General features: G+C 39.1%; 1 protein-coding gene across 1 annotated transcript in view; it reads right to left on the bottom strand.

The window, feature by feature from the left end:
- Positions 1-970: 970 nt before the first annotated feature.
- LOC118232745 (vasoactive intestinal polypeptide receptor-like) overlaps positions 971-19,454 on the bottom strand; it is a 55,315-nt gene continuing 36,831 nt past the window's right edge. The window contains exons 7-13 of the mRNA XM_035427814.1: positions 12,210-12,363; positions 11,979-12,039; positions 10,975-11,047; positions 7,635-7,726; positions 7,395-7,524; positions 5,183-5,224; positions 971-4,253 (exon numbers count right to left, since the gene is read on the bottom strand). Coding sequence (XP_035283705.1) covers positions 4,062-4,253; positions 5,183-5,224; positions 7,395-7,524; positions 7,635-7,726; positions 10,975-11,047; positions 11,979-12,039; positions 12,210-12,363 — 744 coding nt within the window. The 3' untranslated portion in view covers positions 971-4,061. The remainder of the gene's footprint in view (positions 4,254-5,182; positions 5,225-7,394; positions 7,525-7,634; positions 7,727-10,974; positions 11,048-11,978; positions 12,040-12,209; positions 12,364-19,454) is intronic.

The raw sequence follows: 19,454 nt of genomic DNA, 5'->3' as shown, positions 1-19,454 counted from the left end.
CACTCCAATTCCTTACCAGTATTGTATTCAGTCAAATTATTGTTGGTCTTTGTGCCCATTTGAAAAATGCACAGCACAATTTTGTCCTTCTGTGTGTGTGTGTGTGTGTGCGTGTGTGTGTGTGTGTGTGTCTTTTTGAAGTAAGTTTGGTTTGTAGCAAAAAACTACAAATCTAATTCTTAGATAACAAGGTGGTTTCTACATAGCTGAGGTCTGACTTTGAAATATGTATTGTTAAATTGTAATTAATGCCTTCACTCTAAAATGTGAATTGTATCATAAGGAATAACAAACATTCATCATACATAATCCTCAACTGTAATGCTGTAATGTTAAAAATGTCCGTTCATTATATACTTACCATGGCTGTGTCTTCATAAAAAGAATGTCTGATAAATACTTAAAATGTATACTACCTTACTATATTTATCATGTCTAGCCACAAATTGTGAGACAAACAGTTCTGTTTTTTATCATCTGTGGAAAGCTTTTCTAATTTTGGATCCAGCACGAGTTTTACTTACATGGAAGCTGTATTTTACACTAAAAATAAAAAAATGAATTAAGAGCATGTACTCCTCAATCATTTCTCCTCAAAGTTATAAAAATGTCATTTTTGACCTCCCATGTGACTCTATACTAAACATACTGGATTTGCATAAAATGGGCTGGGACCACACGATCACACAGTCCTTGCTTTAGCACTTAAGCACTTTGTGTGCACTGTTCCATGTTCTGAAATTAATATGTCACTATTTTATTTGGTTTTATTTTATGTGGAAGATAAGCTTTTCATTTTTAACTTAATTTTAAGTTTAGTTAAGAAAAATCTTAACAGTTTCTCCTTTGATGTTATAAATTAAAAGTTAAGATTTGAGCCAATTCTTTGAAACAAGAAAAAAAAAGACTTCCCCAGAATTCTCTCGATTATCTGCAAAACTATCCACATAAAATGCAACAAGTGAAAGGCTTGTCAAAATATGTATACCATTTATTTCAGCTGGTTAGAAATATCCAACAAGACGTCTTAACATGACAGTTCAAGTACTTTGACTGCATGGACTCAGTGGTCAACATTTAGTTTTTTTCTAAAATGGAAACTACTGATTGCTCTCAAATGTTTTCATCATAGCCAACGTATTTACAAACAATGTAAAATATGTAATTCAGTGATTATTATTGTGTCAATAATGGGAAATAAGAAACACTTCAACATTGAAATGGCACGGTATCTGTACATATAAATACTTATAAATTATGTGCTGCATGCAATGGACCAGCACTGAGCACAACGTAACTTTTTTTACTGAACCAATGAAAAATATCAAAGCACAACATCCAGTTCTGACTCTACTTACATTGAATGTTGTACAGTAAGCACAACATATACGGAATAATACTGGAGAAAATATACTGTTCAAAAATCACAGACCATTGGAAGAAATTATAACAAGAAACCATACAAAAGTACACATTATACAACATACTGTAAACATACAATTCCAGCAAATACCACATAAACTTAAGTTACAGTAATAACACTGTGAAACTACACTCAATATACGGTATTTGCACTGTAAGAATCTACATTCTCTGTGATACTGCATGAGAGGTATAATTCATGTACATTTTCATTTACAGTCACAGACAATGACAGAAAGAATCATCTTAGAATGGCACCTAAGAGCCTATGAGCAGTTTTGTCAACATATAAATGAACATACAAGCAGCTTAAGCCATTTAAATCACAATTTTACATGAAACATGAAAAGATATATCAAGCATTCATTTTTTTCTACCTGATGGTGTATGCTTTACCTTATTATTAATATATTTATACTGTATAAATATAAAATCCAAAATTTACAGAATACACTTTAAACAGAATACACTTCATTTCTAAGAAAATGTGTTTGCTTGCCACTTCCACGTGTAATTTCATGAATCCACAGTAGATGTAAAAATGAAATCTATTTTAAAATATTCTCAACACACTTTTGGGTATGGAATTATGCATATCATTTGGATGTTCATATTTTACCATGTATTGCTATATATTAGCATTTTTATGTGTTCCCATTACAGCATCCCTCAATTATGGAACAATATTGTAGCTTTCAATCTATTTTACATATAATTTTTGTGAATTCATAATAACTTATTATAAGTCATGGGTGAGCTGTCTGATATATATTTATAGTCTGGAATACCACGTCTCATCTGTTAAAGGAAGAGCAATATTGGGGAATTTCTGAAAATGAAAGGATATTAATATCTTTCCCATTACTTAAGTCTTTGGTCCATATGAACTGAAAATATCCATTCCACCCTAATAAGTACTACATTACCTGTGCTACTGGTGTAACACAATCTATAGTTACAGCTAATAACATTTAAAAAATGAAAATAGGCTCAGGGCAGCTAGCTACAGGCCTTTTCACAATGATCTTGTGCATGGTGCATGATCAAAGACACTACTGCAATGGGTGCCATTCTCACTGAGAAGTACATAATGAGCTTTTAAGTGTCTAAGGGACAACAGGAAAGGACAGACCTCACATTAAAAGACGTAGTGCAGCAAAGGGCATCTGTGTTCAGAACTCGCAGTTTAATTGCACTGGCAAAGACGCTAGGGTTTGGAATGTCACCCGGTTGCCGAGGTTTCCATTATCATAAAAACAGTTCTCCTCCTCACACCACTTTCATCTTTTATCTTCATATTGCTGTATCCAAATACCCACTGTTTAGTAAGCAGTCAAATTTTCTCCTGTGTGTACTGTACAAGGAGCAGAAAATGTTGTCCTCTGAACGCCTTAATTTGTGGATGGCATTCACTAAATTTGTTCCATTTCGGCAGAATGCTGAATGCCATTTCACCCCTCAGACCCAGACACTGACTGTTCCATTACACAATGATGTGATAATAGAGCCAAGACAACCAAGGGCACGAAGGGGCAAGGGGGTGGGTGGACTACTCACAGACAGCTTCTGAAGCAAGCAATCCTGGAAAGCAGGATTACAAAGGTGCTGGTGTCATACATGTAATGCCATTTCTTGCCATGTCATGTGAAATGACTGCTGACTAGTAGCTGTGAATGCCACTCTGTCTCTTGACAATTACCATTGCTCTGCTGGTGGCTGTGGTCAATATTTTAGGTTTGCACATGCACATAAGAATATGGATTTAGTAACTGTAGTATAATCCCTTGCGGTAATCCAAACGTGAGTCAGTTTGGTTATTGCATATGTTGCAAGACATATCACCAGAATCAAACATAAATGTAGCTGAAATGTATATCAGAACTTGGATGATGTAAAGCAAAAATAAACTTTTTACCGTTTTTACCCAATACCGCTATTACAATCTTCCAACTGTAGTAAACACAGAAATTGTTCATGCATTAAACTATGGTGGTCTAATGATCATTATGCACAAGTAAATCTTCATGAACAACCTGTGTGGAACTGCCACATGTCAACCTCTGGCTTATATAAACCAATCACAACACATGGTCCTCCACCACAAAAACCAAACCAAAATAAACTAGGACAAGATAAACTAGGACTAAAACAAATCAGTCATTGCCAGAATATGACGGATCCACATTCTTTTTGGCATACTCCAATGTAGTCCAGATGTGTCACAGATATGTCTACACAAACACAGAACGGTTAAAACCAAGGTCCAGCAATGATGTGTAACATTCACATGTCATGGGGTGACAGTGCAGAAAAACAGTTGTGGAACCAAGCTTGGAACCAGTAGGCTGATGGTTCAGATCCCCAATGGGGCACAGCAGTTGTGCCTCTGAGCTAGACACAACCAGAATTGCTTCAGTAAATGTCCAGCTCTGGAAATGGGTTAGAAGAAGCAAAGTAGAAGGGCGATAGAGACACCTGCTAATACATTAAACAATGCAACAAGGTTGAGCCTCAGAAGAAAATCCAACCAAGTAGCATCACTCTTCCCTTTTTTAAATGCTTACGCCGTTACTTTGCGGAACTCTCCTCCGAACATGCACTCCACAGACCCTGTAGAAGAAACGAGGGAGGCGGGCCCCTTAGAACAGGCATGGCTCATCCTGGCAGGTGGACGGGCGGCGCGTGGTGGGGCTGCCCTTGGTCAGCACGGTGATCTGGGTGCTGAAGTTGTTGCCGTTGCTGCCCAGTGAGGGCTGCTGGTACTTCATGTCAGTCCCCAGGAACCTCTCCAGATGCCACCTCCTCCACTTCCTCTTAATCTCTGCCTGCACCTACAACAGCAGATAGAGAGAAAGAGAGAGGGAGAGGGAGGGAGAGGGGGGAGAAAGAGAGAGAGGGTGAGGAGGGAGAGGGAGAGGGAGAGGGAATGAGATACGGGGGTGGAATTTCAGAATATTGCTAGCTAGAGAGAGAGAGCGAGCACAGAATTTGTGATGTGGGCATGTTATTCAGGCCAAGTAAATAAACCCTTTTTATTTAGGTAATGTGCTTATTTGAATATTCAATGAAATTAGAAGGTTACATTATATATTTGCCATGGACAAACTGGAATCGGGAACCTTATTATCTTTATCATGTCTGGAGGAAAACTCATAATGAACCTACCATGTTTCCAGTGAAGATTTTCCACTATGTCATGTAGTTAAGAAGAAAGTGTCATTCATTTCTGCTGTGATTGTCAGATTATTAGTGAATTCTGTGGTATAACTGCTTGTAGTCTTCCCCAAGGTGTCAGAGCTGTCAGCATGCTTTATCTCACTTAGAAGACTAGCTATAATCCTGAAGTAATTATGTATATTACATGTGATTTTGGACACACATTCATTTCCCAATATTCTAATGGATTTAATCATAGCTTTCAGGAAACCTGATAAAAAAGCAGGTATTAACATGGCATCTTAATTTCAGGAACACTGTCAAAAACCTCAGAAAACAGTATGACTCCCTCAAATGCCAGTTCCACAGGAATCAACTCACTTAATACTTAATCCTATGCAGGCTATTAAACACAAAACTGTGTGCACGTGCGTGTGTATGTGTGTGCCAAGTATTATCAGACAGCATTATACTCAGTCAAGGACCATCATTTGCTTGTCACTTCCTAATGTACTTCTTTCATATCAGTGAAAACCCAGTGTTCCCTCTGTAAAATGAGTAAAATAAACATTTCCTGCCTGTTCAAATATATGCTGTACATTACCTCTCCATTTAGAAAACAGTACAGGACTGCAACTCCAAAACCCTGAAGAACACCAAAGAGACAAACAAAATTGTCATGACAATGAAGGACAAATGCCAAAGATAACACTTACTGTAGATAACAACTAGCATGTGTTCTCTTCACAGCTAGCTCAGTTAACAGTGCAGAGGCCAAATCAAAGCTAGAAACTGCAGCATAATCAAGTAAATAGCAATGACATTTCTCAACAATACATTTCCTGTTGTTTCTGTCAGTGAACTTAACTGAATTTATCAGTTGTCAGAATAATTGTGCCAATAGAATAGAGGCATTTTGATCATAAAAATCAGGAAACATATGACATCTGCACATGTGTAAATATCACATTTCTTGTAGTGGAGTGACCACACATTCTGCCATTGATTAATCCTTCTGATTGGCTTGATTTGTTGTCTGATTAATATTCATGAGGGTCCATTTTTTTTTTTTTATAACAGAACATCCATCAGTTAAGAGAACCTTTTATTGCCAACCAGAATCTCCCCAATTTGGAAGAAAGACCTGAGCTACACACTGGGTTAGTAAATAATATTGGTGTTTTAGCATCCCCTTTTGAGATTGGTGAGGGCCCACTTCTGAGAAAGTGCCCTAGACTACGAACATTTAAGCCAAGAACTGCAATAAGAAGTACGATGATTTATAATCAACACAGAAATAATGAGGAGAAATGTAGTTTTCTATCAAATTTTCGAATCGATAGACTAAAATTTGAAAGTCAGCTACTGCATACATTAAATGATTCAGTGTTATACCTGTATTGGCTCTACCTATGCAAGAGTTGCCTTCATTCATGCACTGTTAGCAGCCATGTTTTACAACCAACATTTAAGAAACCAGCCAGAAAATACCATTGGCTTCAGGGCACACACTGATAAAGTTAAGTTCAAATAAAATTGGTCAAGCAAAGTAAGATTATAAAATTCCTTGCTGATGCTTGTAGAATTTTTAATGATCTGCTGGGGAGGTGGAAGTTTTCTCAAGGGAAAGGCTTGAATTCCCAGATCTAAACCAAAATATATAAAGACCAGTGTCAAGCTGACTGGATGCTTTTCACTGCCTTTTCCCATAAAACATGGTGTACAGAAATAGCATTAGCATTTAAACATCAGATGGATGATTAATAACCACAAGAACTGAATCTGGTAAATAGCCAAGGTATGCGAAATGAAAACATCCACAAAATGCTTTAGTACCCATTTGATATCATTTCTGGAGAATCTGGATGGATTTCATTGAAGTTGGTTCAAGTTTAAAATTTTATTAAAGAAAGTTAAGATTGAGTAGGCAGAGGTTCACAAGATTACTCATCCAGAATAGCACTGATTAAATGTTGGAAATGATTACAAGAACACTGCTGGAACAGGCAGATGAATGAAACATTAGTTTCAAATGCTGCAGAGAATCCATTGACAGTTCACCAGTTGATTAGATTGTTTGAGAGGACCATCACTTTGTCACTTTGGCAGTCACTGTCAAGTTTCAGAACAAGGTCATCCAGGTAGCCTGTGGTCTGCAGTAATTTAATCAGGAGCGTTCCATGCATTAGAATGTGAATACAAACATCACCCAAAAATCCCTTTTTTGTTAAATGACTAGTAAACTCTGGAAAGATCAGCCATAGTTGGTAAATAAAATATTAGAATGCTGTAAATATTAGTAAAGGCGTAAATATTATTAAAATATTATGGCATTAAACTTATTCAGCTTTATACATTATAATGTATTGCATATTTTAATGTATGGGATTATATCACTTTTTTTAAATTGACATTTTAATCCTCATCTTCTCTAACATAATTCATTATATTGGATAATGGTTCCTAGGGAAAGACACAATATTTGAGGAATATTTTAATTTTGGATTACCCACGCACACACACAGCACGTTGCCTAATACTTGAATCCCTCAGTACTTCATTCTAATTGACAATGGATATAAAGCTACTCTTGGATGCACTACAAATGTGAAAAAATCAATTCATGTGTCAAAGGGAAATGTCAGACCTAATATTATACTGGTGTTGCTGCCACCTCATCAAGTACCCTGTTGACATTTTGTAGAATATTAGGCAGATCATCACTGGTAATGCTCACAGAACCATGACATTTGCATGTGCAGGTGCATATTTGCATTTTAATGTGTATTAAGCAACTCATGGGTAGATGGACACACCTGAAATGACCCAAGAATGAGGTCAAACACCAGGCGCATCTCAGAATTCATGTGATCCGGGATGAAGGCAAATATTATGTAGTTTATTCCGAAGAGCGGAATTAGTAACAGGGTGGATTTTGCCAGCCTCCTGAAAATAAGAAAATATATAATAATAAATATATGAGTACAATAATATATGTACATAGAACTCAATTCAAGGAATCCATATTTGATTTTCTAAAAAAAAAATGCACTCACGAATACTGGTTGGATTCATTTCGTCCTATATCTGGACAGTTTATCTTCTGGCGAAGTATTCGAATGATGCAGATGAAGAGGATGAAGTTCATCTGATATACGAGAGAGGCACAGAGACACATTAGTGAGCTTGCACTTTGCTTCATTTTGCCCATTACATTCTTGACTGGTTAAAAAACCGCAAAAAAATGTTTTTCTTTTCTTTTTAGATATTATTTTGTAAACACTTTCTTTCTAATTCTCCAGTGTCCCTGTAAATCTTTACCATTCTTGCAATGTCCTCCAGCCGTTTCTCTAGAGCACAGACAAGCCCACGCTGTCCTCATGCATTAGATGCGTTCTGGAGGTCACTACTTCCCTTCACAGTGGACTGCAGCTCACTGCATCGGAGGACTGCACTGCATGTGCAGTTGTGTCAGGCAGCTGAGCAGTCACTGTGTAGCAGGGCGCAGCCTGCTAACGGAACCACCACCTCCTTCCCTCCGCCCATCCCAACATAGCCCACAGCCAGCACTGACAGGACCCAAATCATATCTAAACCACGATGAGCAGCACCGCACTCAACACAAGTGTCTAAAAAGGAAGCACCCATTAGGAAACTACACTGAACAGAGTTTTTTTAAACTATCAGACACACTGGCAGAACACACTGGAGATTACTCAGCAGTCACAGGGAGCGAGACACAGAACGGAACTATGTGACCCCTCCGCTGGCCGTAAGACCTGTGCCCCACAGAGAGAAGTAAATCCAGATGGAGCCTGTACCTAATCAGGACATAGCTGAGCTTCATAGGCTCCATCCCACTGTATCACATGAGGAAGAGGAGAACTGTGTGGTATTGATTTATATGTGTGCGTCAGGAGGGGGGCTGGGTTTGAGGATTAGGTGGAATTCATGGGCATGCACTCCATCAGAAGCCATAGGAAGCCGACTCTAAAACATCACTGTGGATCCATTCGGTCTGGTTTCAGCTATCGGGAGCATCGGTGTAGCACAGCGGTTAGGGTAGTGGGCTTGCAGCTACAAGGCAGTAAGGTTGATTACTTGGTGCAGCACTGCCAGTGTACCCTTGAGCAAGGTACTTAACCTGAATTCCATCACAAAAAATATCGGAATGTATAAATGCATAAATGTATAGAATGAATGTAAGATGTTTTTAGATTGTCCTCTTTGAGAGACAGACGATATAATTTAATCTGGAGAACTTGCTCATAGTTCATGCAGAGTCACTTTTGATTGCATTTTCTGTTTGACATAAGAATGCTCTCTCTCTATCCCTTCTCTCCCCTCCACAAACATCAAAAGTCTAACAGCTGGAATCTACATTTTTAGAAGCAGTTCCAGTTTCAAACGAAAACCAACCTGGTATGATTTGTTTTTGTTACAAAGAAAATATTTTGCCTGAAGGTGGAGATTACTACTGGCTTGTTTTAACAATTATTTGTCTACAAATATCACCTCTGTTGTTAGAAGCAGAAGTAATTTTTTTGTGGTATTCAGTAGCTGAGTTGTATTACCTCCTAGCGTAGTCATGTTAGCATTGTCATGTTTGGTCTTGTTATAAAAAGGCTACAACCATGAATGTTTTTTTTATAATATCATATTGCTTAGCCCTGCTACCAACAACATAAGGAAACTATAAAAAGTACATTTTCTAGCTTTCAGGTAAGACAGTCCTTGATTCACCTCTCTCCCACACCTACACCCTTCCACACCTCACCTAATCAGTGCAAACATGCTCCTGTAATCATTTAGTATGCATACGCCAGGAGAAGAGGGGGTGTTCACCCCTCTCTAGCAACTACATAATATGCGGTCCTCTCTTTACTTTATGAACACCATTTGGTGATTTACATCATCCAGTTAACTTGCTCTCTGACTTAGACGCTGATTTCACACATTGCCCGATTCAATCGCTTTCCACATCGGGCAACTAAAATCTGCGCTGTATGGGGTTATTGGCAGACATAGTATAAACCTGGGAGCAAAATGGCAGAGATTTCTCCACTGTTTGTCATTCTGGTGGAATGGTGCTAAATGAGGCAAGGTCAGTGAATGTATCTTGCTGAAGGGCACCACCACAACACTGTCTCATATGGGATTATGAACCACAGTTCCCTGGTCACAAGCCCAGTCCCCCAGCAATTGCCACAAATGACTGTCTCATATTCATTAATAACATCTTCTCAAATGCACACATGTTTAACACACTTTACAAAACATTTTTCTAATTAATGAACAGTAGAATCTAAAACAATTAAAGTGACATGCTCCAAAATCATCTTTATTCGCACTCTTGCTATCTTTCATATTTTTTTATTAGCTGCATTTTCCGGCCAATTAATTTTAGGTCTAACTACTCCTACTGTTTTTGCACTACATTCAAACTATTCACACCAAAATGACCCGCTAGTTCCAGACATTGTTGCTTGTATTCAAATTTTTTGAAATATTCAAAACTTATTGAAATATTCTACTTTTTGTGAGCAATTTTTGTGGTCACTCCATAGATGGTCACTCATAGACGTTTAGTGGAGCGCTTTAGTAGGACGCATATGCAGGTGGTCACTCACTCACTTATGGACGTTTAGTAGGACACATGCACAGGTGGCCACTTACTCGTGGACGTTTAGTAGGACGCACTTCCCACGGCACAAAATTTTTAAGCACAGCTTTATCGCCTAACGTTACTTTACCTTACCCTAACATGTTAGCGTTTCGCCTACTTTAGTTAACCTAGATAGCGTGTATGGATGCTATCCTGTACACATGAGTAGGAGCTACGGACACACAGCTACAACCCGTGTATGGATGCTATCCTGCACGTATGAGTAGGAGCTAATGACACACAGCTACAACCACCGATACACATGTATGGACACACGGATGCTACAACCACCGATACAGATCTATGGACACACGGAGGACAACAAATAACGTTACAGAGGTGAGGACCTGCCATAGCTAGCTAGCTATATAGTTAGCCAAGTTTTACTCATGACACTTTTAGGATATGACTAATCCCTGGAACATAATCGCTACTTGCTGATCCCCATCTGTATATGTAATGCTACGGTGTGCCGTGGGTCTGGATGGTTTCGTGCTTCTTCTGAGCTATGCGCCCTCATTGAAATGCATTGAGGCTTGAGGACAGTGCCAGTTGGAATTTGAAGCAAGCCCACACAATTCCTTCAGGAATTGTAACCTTTCTAGTTATTATAACTGTAGTTCACTTGACAGTGATCAACCACAAAGATATTTTATGTCTGCCAAATGAATCTCTTCAGGATTCAGATGGCAAATTATTGTTCCCTCTCCATTAGCGGCATATGAACTTACGAGTATGGAGGCTAGAATTGGGGTCTTGATGATCCACCAAAAGTGGTCGGAAGTTTCAATGATATCCCAGCATCTATAGTAGAACACATTTACAGAACAGTTTACACCATATTTTTAACATATATTTTGCACAATATTCATTCTGACTACAGCAATTATTGTTATGTATATTATTCGACCAATGCAACTACATTAATGCATGAATGCAATTATGGTTTTGAATCATGCGCATGTTATAAATGAATAAAAAAACTGAAGATAGAATTTATGATATCCCACACAGACGTACATAGTGTGGCTTTAAATGCATAGTGTGCCAGCAATGCCAAGGATCTTCAACGCCATCCAAAAAAAAGTGCAAAGAGTGATGTTTTTCTGTCTCTGTCTAATAAAACCAATTTCACATCTCAAAATACATTTGGCATTTAATGAAATTGGTGTACCACTCATGTCATGAAAGTTAAAATACTTCAGGGATTTTTCCAAAGGATATCTGCCAATTGCACAAACAATCAATTGCTTTTTAAAGTCTCCACAGAGACATTGTGTTCTCCAACACAGTGGAAAATATTTTATCCTTGGCCGTTATCTGTCAGTAGTTGAAAATGCCTTTACAAGAGTATGTTCTATCACGACATACTCAAAAAATCACTCAGGAAATAAATAAATAAATAAATAAATAAATAAATAAATATCATTAACACATTGAACAATCGCAAATCCTAAAACCCATGACTCATACAGTAGAGTCATCTCTATACCCACGAATAAAAAAAACATTGCTTACTGTAAATCACCATTAAGCATCCAGGTAAATGAGAATTTTATATTATGCATTGATCATGAAAATTAACATTCCAGGTTCCACCCATTAATTCTGAGAGACCAAGAGCTCCAATTCATTTTTTTGATAAACTGGAGTACGAAACAACAACAGATTAATTCAGGTGGCATGAAATATTTTCTGGGGCAAGGAAGAGGCCATGCTGTACATATTAACTTACCCAATATCATTGAAGTAGGCCTTTGCAATGCTCCAGGCTGTGATAAAAACCGCTGGGCCTCCTGTCAGCACAAGACACCATTCAAAAATCAATCAACATTGCCAGGGGAAGCCAAACGATTACCTATCAGTGTGTGCTCTCCAATAATGTGCCCTGAGTACAAAAAATATTTTCATGATGCACAAAAAGATGCATAATTTCAAAAGGAAGAAGAATCATAGAGATACTCACCCCAGCCAATCAGAATGTAGCACCAGAAATATTTCCTCTCTGAGAAGAAGGAAACGGCCAACAGGGCGTGGAGATACAGGCCCTCTACTAAGAGCCAGAAGAAACTAGCCATGACGCCATATTGGAAGAACACCATCACGACTTTACACCCAACCTAGAAGAGAGATGGAAAACACATAAAACGGTTTGAGTGCCTGGTGATGACATGGGTTGACCCAAAATGTGAAAAACCAGAACATGGCAGGCAAAAACAAGCAAGAGCAGGTTCTAACGTTTCCCTTGTGGAATACTGGTGGTGCTGGATTCAATCCAAATCTTCCCAGTCATTTTAATTAATTTAGTTATCTTAAATATATTTCTTTCACCAATCACAGGTATGGGCTGCAAATTAGGCACTAGAAGAACAGCAGCTGGGATGTTTTCATTCCTATGCCAAGCAGAACTGAGCCTGTATGCTATAGGTCATATTTCTGACCAATCCCCAATTGCTGCCATTTAAATATCCGTACAAGGGAGCCAGATAATAATTTTTCAGCAGACATAACTGAAACAGTCCACTTAAACTAAATACAATCCTGCATGATGTTGCCGTCAAATTAAATTAGCACGCTAACACCAGGGAATAAGCATGTGGTTTAATTCTCAAGATGCAGCATTGTCAGTGCCATTTACATAAGAGGAAGGTGGAGTGAAACCCTTTATATAGTGTACAAATGTATTGGTTTCTTTGGCATGTATATTGGTTTGATATGTGTATGTATTCGTTTGTCATTGACTCATCTATTGGTTTGTCATTTATGCATACTGTACATCAGTTTGTAATTGGTGCTTTTATTGGTTTAATTGTCATGCATATTTAATTGCTTCACATCCATACTGGTTTGATATACACACGTATGGATTAATAATTCACACACTTATTGGGTAAGCCATTTACATTTGTATTGGTTTGTCATTGATGCTTGTATATTGATTTATTATTTACACATCTATTGATTTGATTGTCATGAATATTGGTTTGCTTCGCTTATTTATTGTTGTGCTATATGCATGTATTGAGTCAAAATGATCATAAAAAATACATACATTTAAAAAAAACATTTAAAAAATGGTTAATATTAAAGGTTAAATGTATCCATTTTCTGCATCAGCACATTGATATGAATGGGATATCTTTATTAATAGCCCCATGAATGTATTCCTTTTTGGATGAACAGGACGAGAATACACCATCAAACTTACAGCACTTACAAGTGTTATAGTAAACATATTTTTGTAGAGAGACAAAACCATTTTCCTGATAACAGTAAATTAGAGCTCCTCAAGATTAAAATATCATTATTTTTTCTGATGGGTGAACCCCCATGACGAGGTGCCTCTGTGGCAGACTTCATTAATTTTCTTCCTGTATTCATTCATACACAAACAAAGCCTGGGCAGAGGAGGTTTGACTCTTACCTTGAGGCTGATTGACAGGTTAATTCTACATCCCTTCCAAAGTCATTCAGCGTTTGACACAATGCCTCTTTGATGAAGCACTCGTTCGGGTCATGGTTCACTTCTCATTGGATACCGTCTGAAAGGCTTCGTAAATGTTTGTTTTTAATTGGACCGTTCGGGTCTATTCAGATGCTTTAGGGTACGTCATCGCAGGAGTGCGCGATGGCGTTCGCACAACCATTGAGGTTATTGCCCCGTCTTCGATTATCTAGCGGAAACCCGCGTGGTGATGAGACCAAGCGCCACCGACTGTCCCGCCTGAGCGGTGTCACGGCGGCGTTCGGAGACGGAGGAGCCGGGTCACCTGCCGACGGGACTCGAGAGCGGAGACAGCGGGAGAGCGAACGCGGAAGGGAAGAAAAGATTTTGTGAAACACAATCAAAGCGGAGGCTAAGGCGTCCTGGAGAGACGCGGGCCTAAAGTGGTGCCCCCGAGGCGAAGCTCACCGCGCGTGGTCTGCATCTCAAAATTAAATTAAGAATGTCTGAAGTTCTGGGCTCTGTCACTGAGAAAAAGACATAGATAAATCAATAAAAAAGGCCGAGCTGATATCTGAAGCTCAGTGTGTGACACACTGTAGACATTACCACTCAAAGGGCTTGCACCTGCCCCAGGGTTGCAGACTCACTGAGTGGACGCCTGTCCAGTGTGTTTGATCTAAACCCCGTCCATGCCATTAAAACGGTGGCTTTCAAGGGTTTTCAAACTTGAAGACTGGCAAAAGTGCTTTTAAAATTGAAACCTAAATGGACTGTTCTAGAAACACTTTTGAAACTAGTTCTTCTGCACATCTTTCAGGCTGTGATGGACAATGTGTTCAGTTTGAGCCAACTATGCACATTAAAATATGAAACTGAAAATCTACAAATGAAATACTGTATGAATTGAAGGATTTAAAAAGGCTGGCCTTTCTTCTTCCTCATCTTTGGTTGATGTGTTAATCCATAACTTTCACCACTTACTACTGTAACTTCTCTCCCATCACAATGCCACTGTGTTACAGTATGTATAGATAACATGCCATTTGTTCACGTTAAAAACCACAAAATGTCAAAAATGGCAGCATAGCCGCCATACCTATTCAACTGCATAATGAATTTTTGAATCCAAACACGCCGCTCGCGCAGTACAACAGGCGTAATAAAATCGTGCATTTTACATCCTTTGTGCAGGGTGCATTACGGGAATGGATTCGCCTCTGTTCCCCGCGAGGGGAACAAATCAAGCGGAAATTGCCGGAATGGTGTTATCCGCAGAGCTTAATGTGAGAGAATCGCCCCTGCACTGCCCTGAGAGCCTCCGGGAAAAAAGGGAAAACAAAAAACCCTTCCCGGCCCCGACGGCAAAGCCTGTAGCGTGAGACTGATAAAAACCTCTCAGAGTGAGAGGCTAGCCTGGAGGGCAGGCAACACTGATCCAATGTCCCCATCGAGCGAACAAGTAAAGCACTCTCCGGTACTTCATTTTACATCCAATATATAATAATCTATCAGCGCGGCGGCTAATGTACCGCATTGTTCGCAGGGAACATGTTTGATGAGGCATGCACCCTGTGAATCCCCTGTTTCTCTCACCCTGAATACTTGGGAGTGTATTCAGGGTGAGAGAACGAAGAGATCAGCAGGAACTCTCACAGGCATAGAAGCCCACTGCTTCATTTTACAGAGTGAAATGAATTCACAGGCAAATTGAGCACCGGATATGAGCAAGCCTTTTTTATAATTATTATACAATAAATATTTCATACATGTGATTAAAAATTTGCCAAGCTTTTTAAATTGGGTTTGATAATGCAGTACGTTCATAATTAAATTATGTTGAGGCCCTAAGAATTAATGGAAAATAAATGGTACATGTTGTAACAGCTTATAATTGTTACAAAGGCCGGATCACAATTATGTTCACTATTTGTTTCCAATTTAATTTTAATTTTAAGAAAATTGATTTGTGCTTAATTTAAAAGTAAAAGCTGTTAAAGTTAAACCAAGTAGAGCCAGTAATTTATTTTCCCGTGCCTTACAGTACTCATCCGCTTCCAAGAGTCTTATTTTGCAGAATTTTGATGACATATACGCATTATTTTATTTTCAAATTGATGTAAAAACTGCTAAACTTTGATGCATTAAAGTTCAATGACAGCACAAATAAAGGAAACAGATTTGAGACTTTTTTACTAATAAATCTAGTAACTATGCATGAAGAAGGCACAATTTTCAAAGTTTCTTCTTGAAAGTTTTGCTCAAGCTCTGTCAAGTTGGTTGGAGATGTCTTGTTGCAGATTTTCAAAAGCAAAAATAAGAGGACATTGACTAAACACCTCAAGGTCAATTTAACTTTATAGTGAAGCCACTTCAGTGAAAATTTGGCCTTACACGTTGGCTCACTGTCCTGCTGAAAGATGGATGATTTCCCTTCTACAGGTTTTTAGCAGACCAAAGCAAGTTTTCTTTTACTATTTGCTCCATCCATTTCACCCCCCGTTCTGGCAAGTTCCCCAGTGACTTCCGCAGAGAAACATCCCCATTACATTATACTGCCACCACCGTGCTCGACAGAAGGGATGGTGTTTGGTCGAGCGGTTGGGTGCCACTAATGCTTTGCATTTAGACAAAAAACAAAAACGTATATCACCCGAGCACAACATTTGCAGTATAGCTTTAATGCTCTGTTTCAAACACAATACACAGAATTTGAGATTTTTTAACTCTCCATCAAAAGAAAATGAGTAGTGCTCTAGATCATGAGCGATTTGTGCAAGCTGAATCAGTGAGAGACATTTCTCTGCAGTACACAGCACACGTGGGTTTGACTTTGGCGTGAAGAGTGGGGCGGACGTTTAAGTGGCAAACGGGCAGATAGTCACGGTTTATGACATTCGTGCTACGCTACGGCGTCCACTCAGTGTGATTACAGGCCGGGTTCCAGCTGCTACCCCTCAGACAAAGGCACGCCTCTCGCGATGCTCGTGGACGAACGCTGGCCGGACGGGACTCTGCATTCTCCCTGGGCGTAAACATGCTGTCTAAGACTCCCCATCTGCCAAATGTAATCTTCCTGCACGTACCATGCTGAGCCTTCCACTTGCTTATTATGTTTACAGTTGACTGAAAGCCACTCCAAAGCACACATACTCAGGCCACAGTCCAAGTTTAAAGATTGCACAATGTTTTCATGCTGTAGTTAGGATCATTATAGAAAACAAAGGATTAAACAGCTGTTGCGTTTATTTTGATTTGTTTTTAAGTATTCCCTTATTTATCAAAATGAGAATCACAAATTTTGATCACACGCATTCAGAGCAAATGCAGTCCAATGTCAATTGTACTGGAAAAATATTGTGTAATCCTCCCGGCATTGTCTGACTGCATCAGTCTAAAAGCCAAAGGATACATTTTCATTTATAAGAGACAGACTCTCATATATTTCATATATACTGTATTATCAAAATTTGATTTCATGTTACAAAAATGTTTTGAGACAAATGTGAGTGCTTTGCAGAAAGGTCTGCATTTTGTAGTTGTGTGTCCTGACATGATCATGCTTGTAGTCTCGCTTTCATTCTCATCTCTTTATTTCCAAATAAAGAAGCAAATAATTCCTTTTTTGCCAAAGAAATTTATGACAAACAAAACGCACGCAGAATGGCTAACCTTGACGTGTAATATTGCGTTACAATTCTATGTACGGGCAGATGAGGCTCTAGGACGGAAGTAGTTCACAGTATTCCGTGTTCACGGTATTCCGAGTTCACGCTGGGACCAGGGCGGGTGTCAGAGGATGACAACCGATTCTACGGTTCTGATGGATGCAAACATCCCTCACCACAACCACTGGGCCCTTGAGTACAAGCAAGGAGTTTGGAACTGGGTGGGTGAGCTCGGCGGGGATGAACCTGCGCAGGTGCGTAGAGTCCAATGATGAATGACGGGCAGGAGATACATGCTCAGAAGGCTGATGGGCAAACGCCAGGGCCTTGGAATTTAACGCAGGCTGCAATCCGTCAGGAGTGGCAAGTCATGGCAGCGGAAGACACAGAAGCGCGCGGGGGGGGGGGGAGGTGGTTAAGGAGGGGGGGGGGGGGGAAGCAGGACATCGGCCCAGCAGCTGCGTTCTGAATCAGGCCCTGCAGCCCGGTGGTCCCGGTCCGGGAGACCGGCCCACAGGGGGGTTTCGGGTTCCAGGAGATAGCACAAGGGTGCGAAGCAGCAGCTGGGGAAACTACAGCCCTGAACCGGGCAGACGTCTCTGTCTTTAATCATAAACTGAAGTGCTATCAGACCGTCTTTAATCATATACTGTAATGGTGCTCTTTTATCATGAGAGGAATTTGTACTTCGTGCCACATTTGTACATCATTTACAATCTTCATTGCCAATAAAAACAAGAAAAAACAGCCGAGTCAAGAGCACAAAATAAAGTTGCAGAACAAAAATACATTCTGATCCATTCCATCTATACACTCAGTGTATGGCAGTTATACTGTGCGATTTGGGTCTTCATAATGACTTTATCAGCATGAACAATACCCCAGGGACAAATCTATGATTAAACACAATAAACCTGAGAGAAAATGCTCGGATGGTCCCAGAAATGTACCCATCAGGCTGGTAAGACAATTCTCACTTTGTTCATTTCAACTGCACCCTGACTGTACATTCAAAACATATACTATAGCAAGGCAAACTTGCAGTCATATTTCAAAGAAACGTAAAAGGACACATTTAAATGATCTATCTCTTCTGTGACTAAGCATCTGCTTCTCAACCTGACGGTGCCCAGTGCCCAGTATTTGGCAAACAAGCACTCCTTTAGTTTCCAGCTGTATAAATTAATTAGCATCAGACCCTTTGAGGTTAAGAACTTGATAAATATAGCTACACCCTTTAATGACTTTGCATGAAAAGTGCACTTGAACATTTATCATGGGGAAAAAGTAAACTTGAAAAATAACAGACAAAAGCCAGTAATGTCTCATGGTAGAGTTTATCTACGCTGGTAAGGGTTCTTAGTTCAGTGGTGAAGAGTGTTGTATATCTCCACATCAAAATGTAGGCTCATACATTGAAAGCACGGTGGAGTACTTCTGAAACGCAATGCACATCTACTGTAAAATTACTCATCTAGTTACAGCTAACTACAATTTAATAGACAATGACCTCAAAGGGAACATATTCACAAGCATGGATTTACAGTACTATTGCATTTCTAAATGCAGAACAATGCAATGGTCTCTAAAACAATATTTTAAATGAACCATGAAATAGTTATATAACAAATTAGTAAACTCATACTGTACATCTAGAAAAATTAAACTCAAATAGGACATGATACTATTGGGGTTGTACCTGCATAGTCAGATACTATCTATAACCACACTTATGGGTATTGACCTGATGCTAAGATTGTGGCAGATATGTATTTCTACGTTTGGTACTGTAATACCTTTCCTGGCTTATGTTCTCTGCTTAATAACAAATTAAGCAAAGTGAAATATTTTGTTATGGAAATAAAAATGTGTAAAATGTTCACACCTGTGCTTCGCTATCTCTTCCATGACTCTAGAAAGTTGGTTGCATTTGTGCTACAATGTAAACCAGGGAGGCATCAGACAATACGGCCAGAAAAATACTGATTATTGATCTCGGCCCCAGATTTTCCATATTACGCACCCGTAATATAATGCATTGATTTATTATTGTTTCAAAAGGCAATAATTTCATAGATTAAAATGCCACTCATGAAAA

This window comes from Anguilla anguilla, chromosome 8 (assembly GCF_013347855.1).
Source record: "Anguilla anguilla isolate fAngAng1 chromosome 8, fAngAng1.pri, whole genome shotgun sequence".
NCBI lineage: Eukaryota > Metazoa > Chordata > Actinopteri > Anguilliformes > Anguillidae > Anguilla > Anguilla anguilla.
The sequence above is the reverse complement of the archived record's forward strand: the minus strand, read 5'-3'. Positions and strand labels throughout refer to the sequence as shown.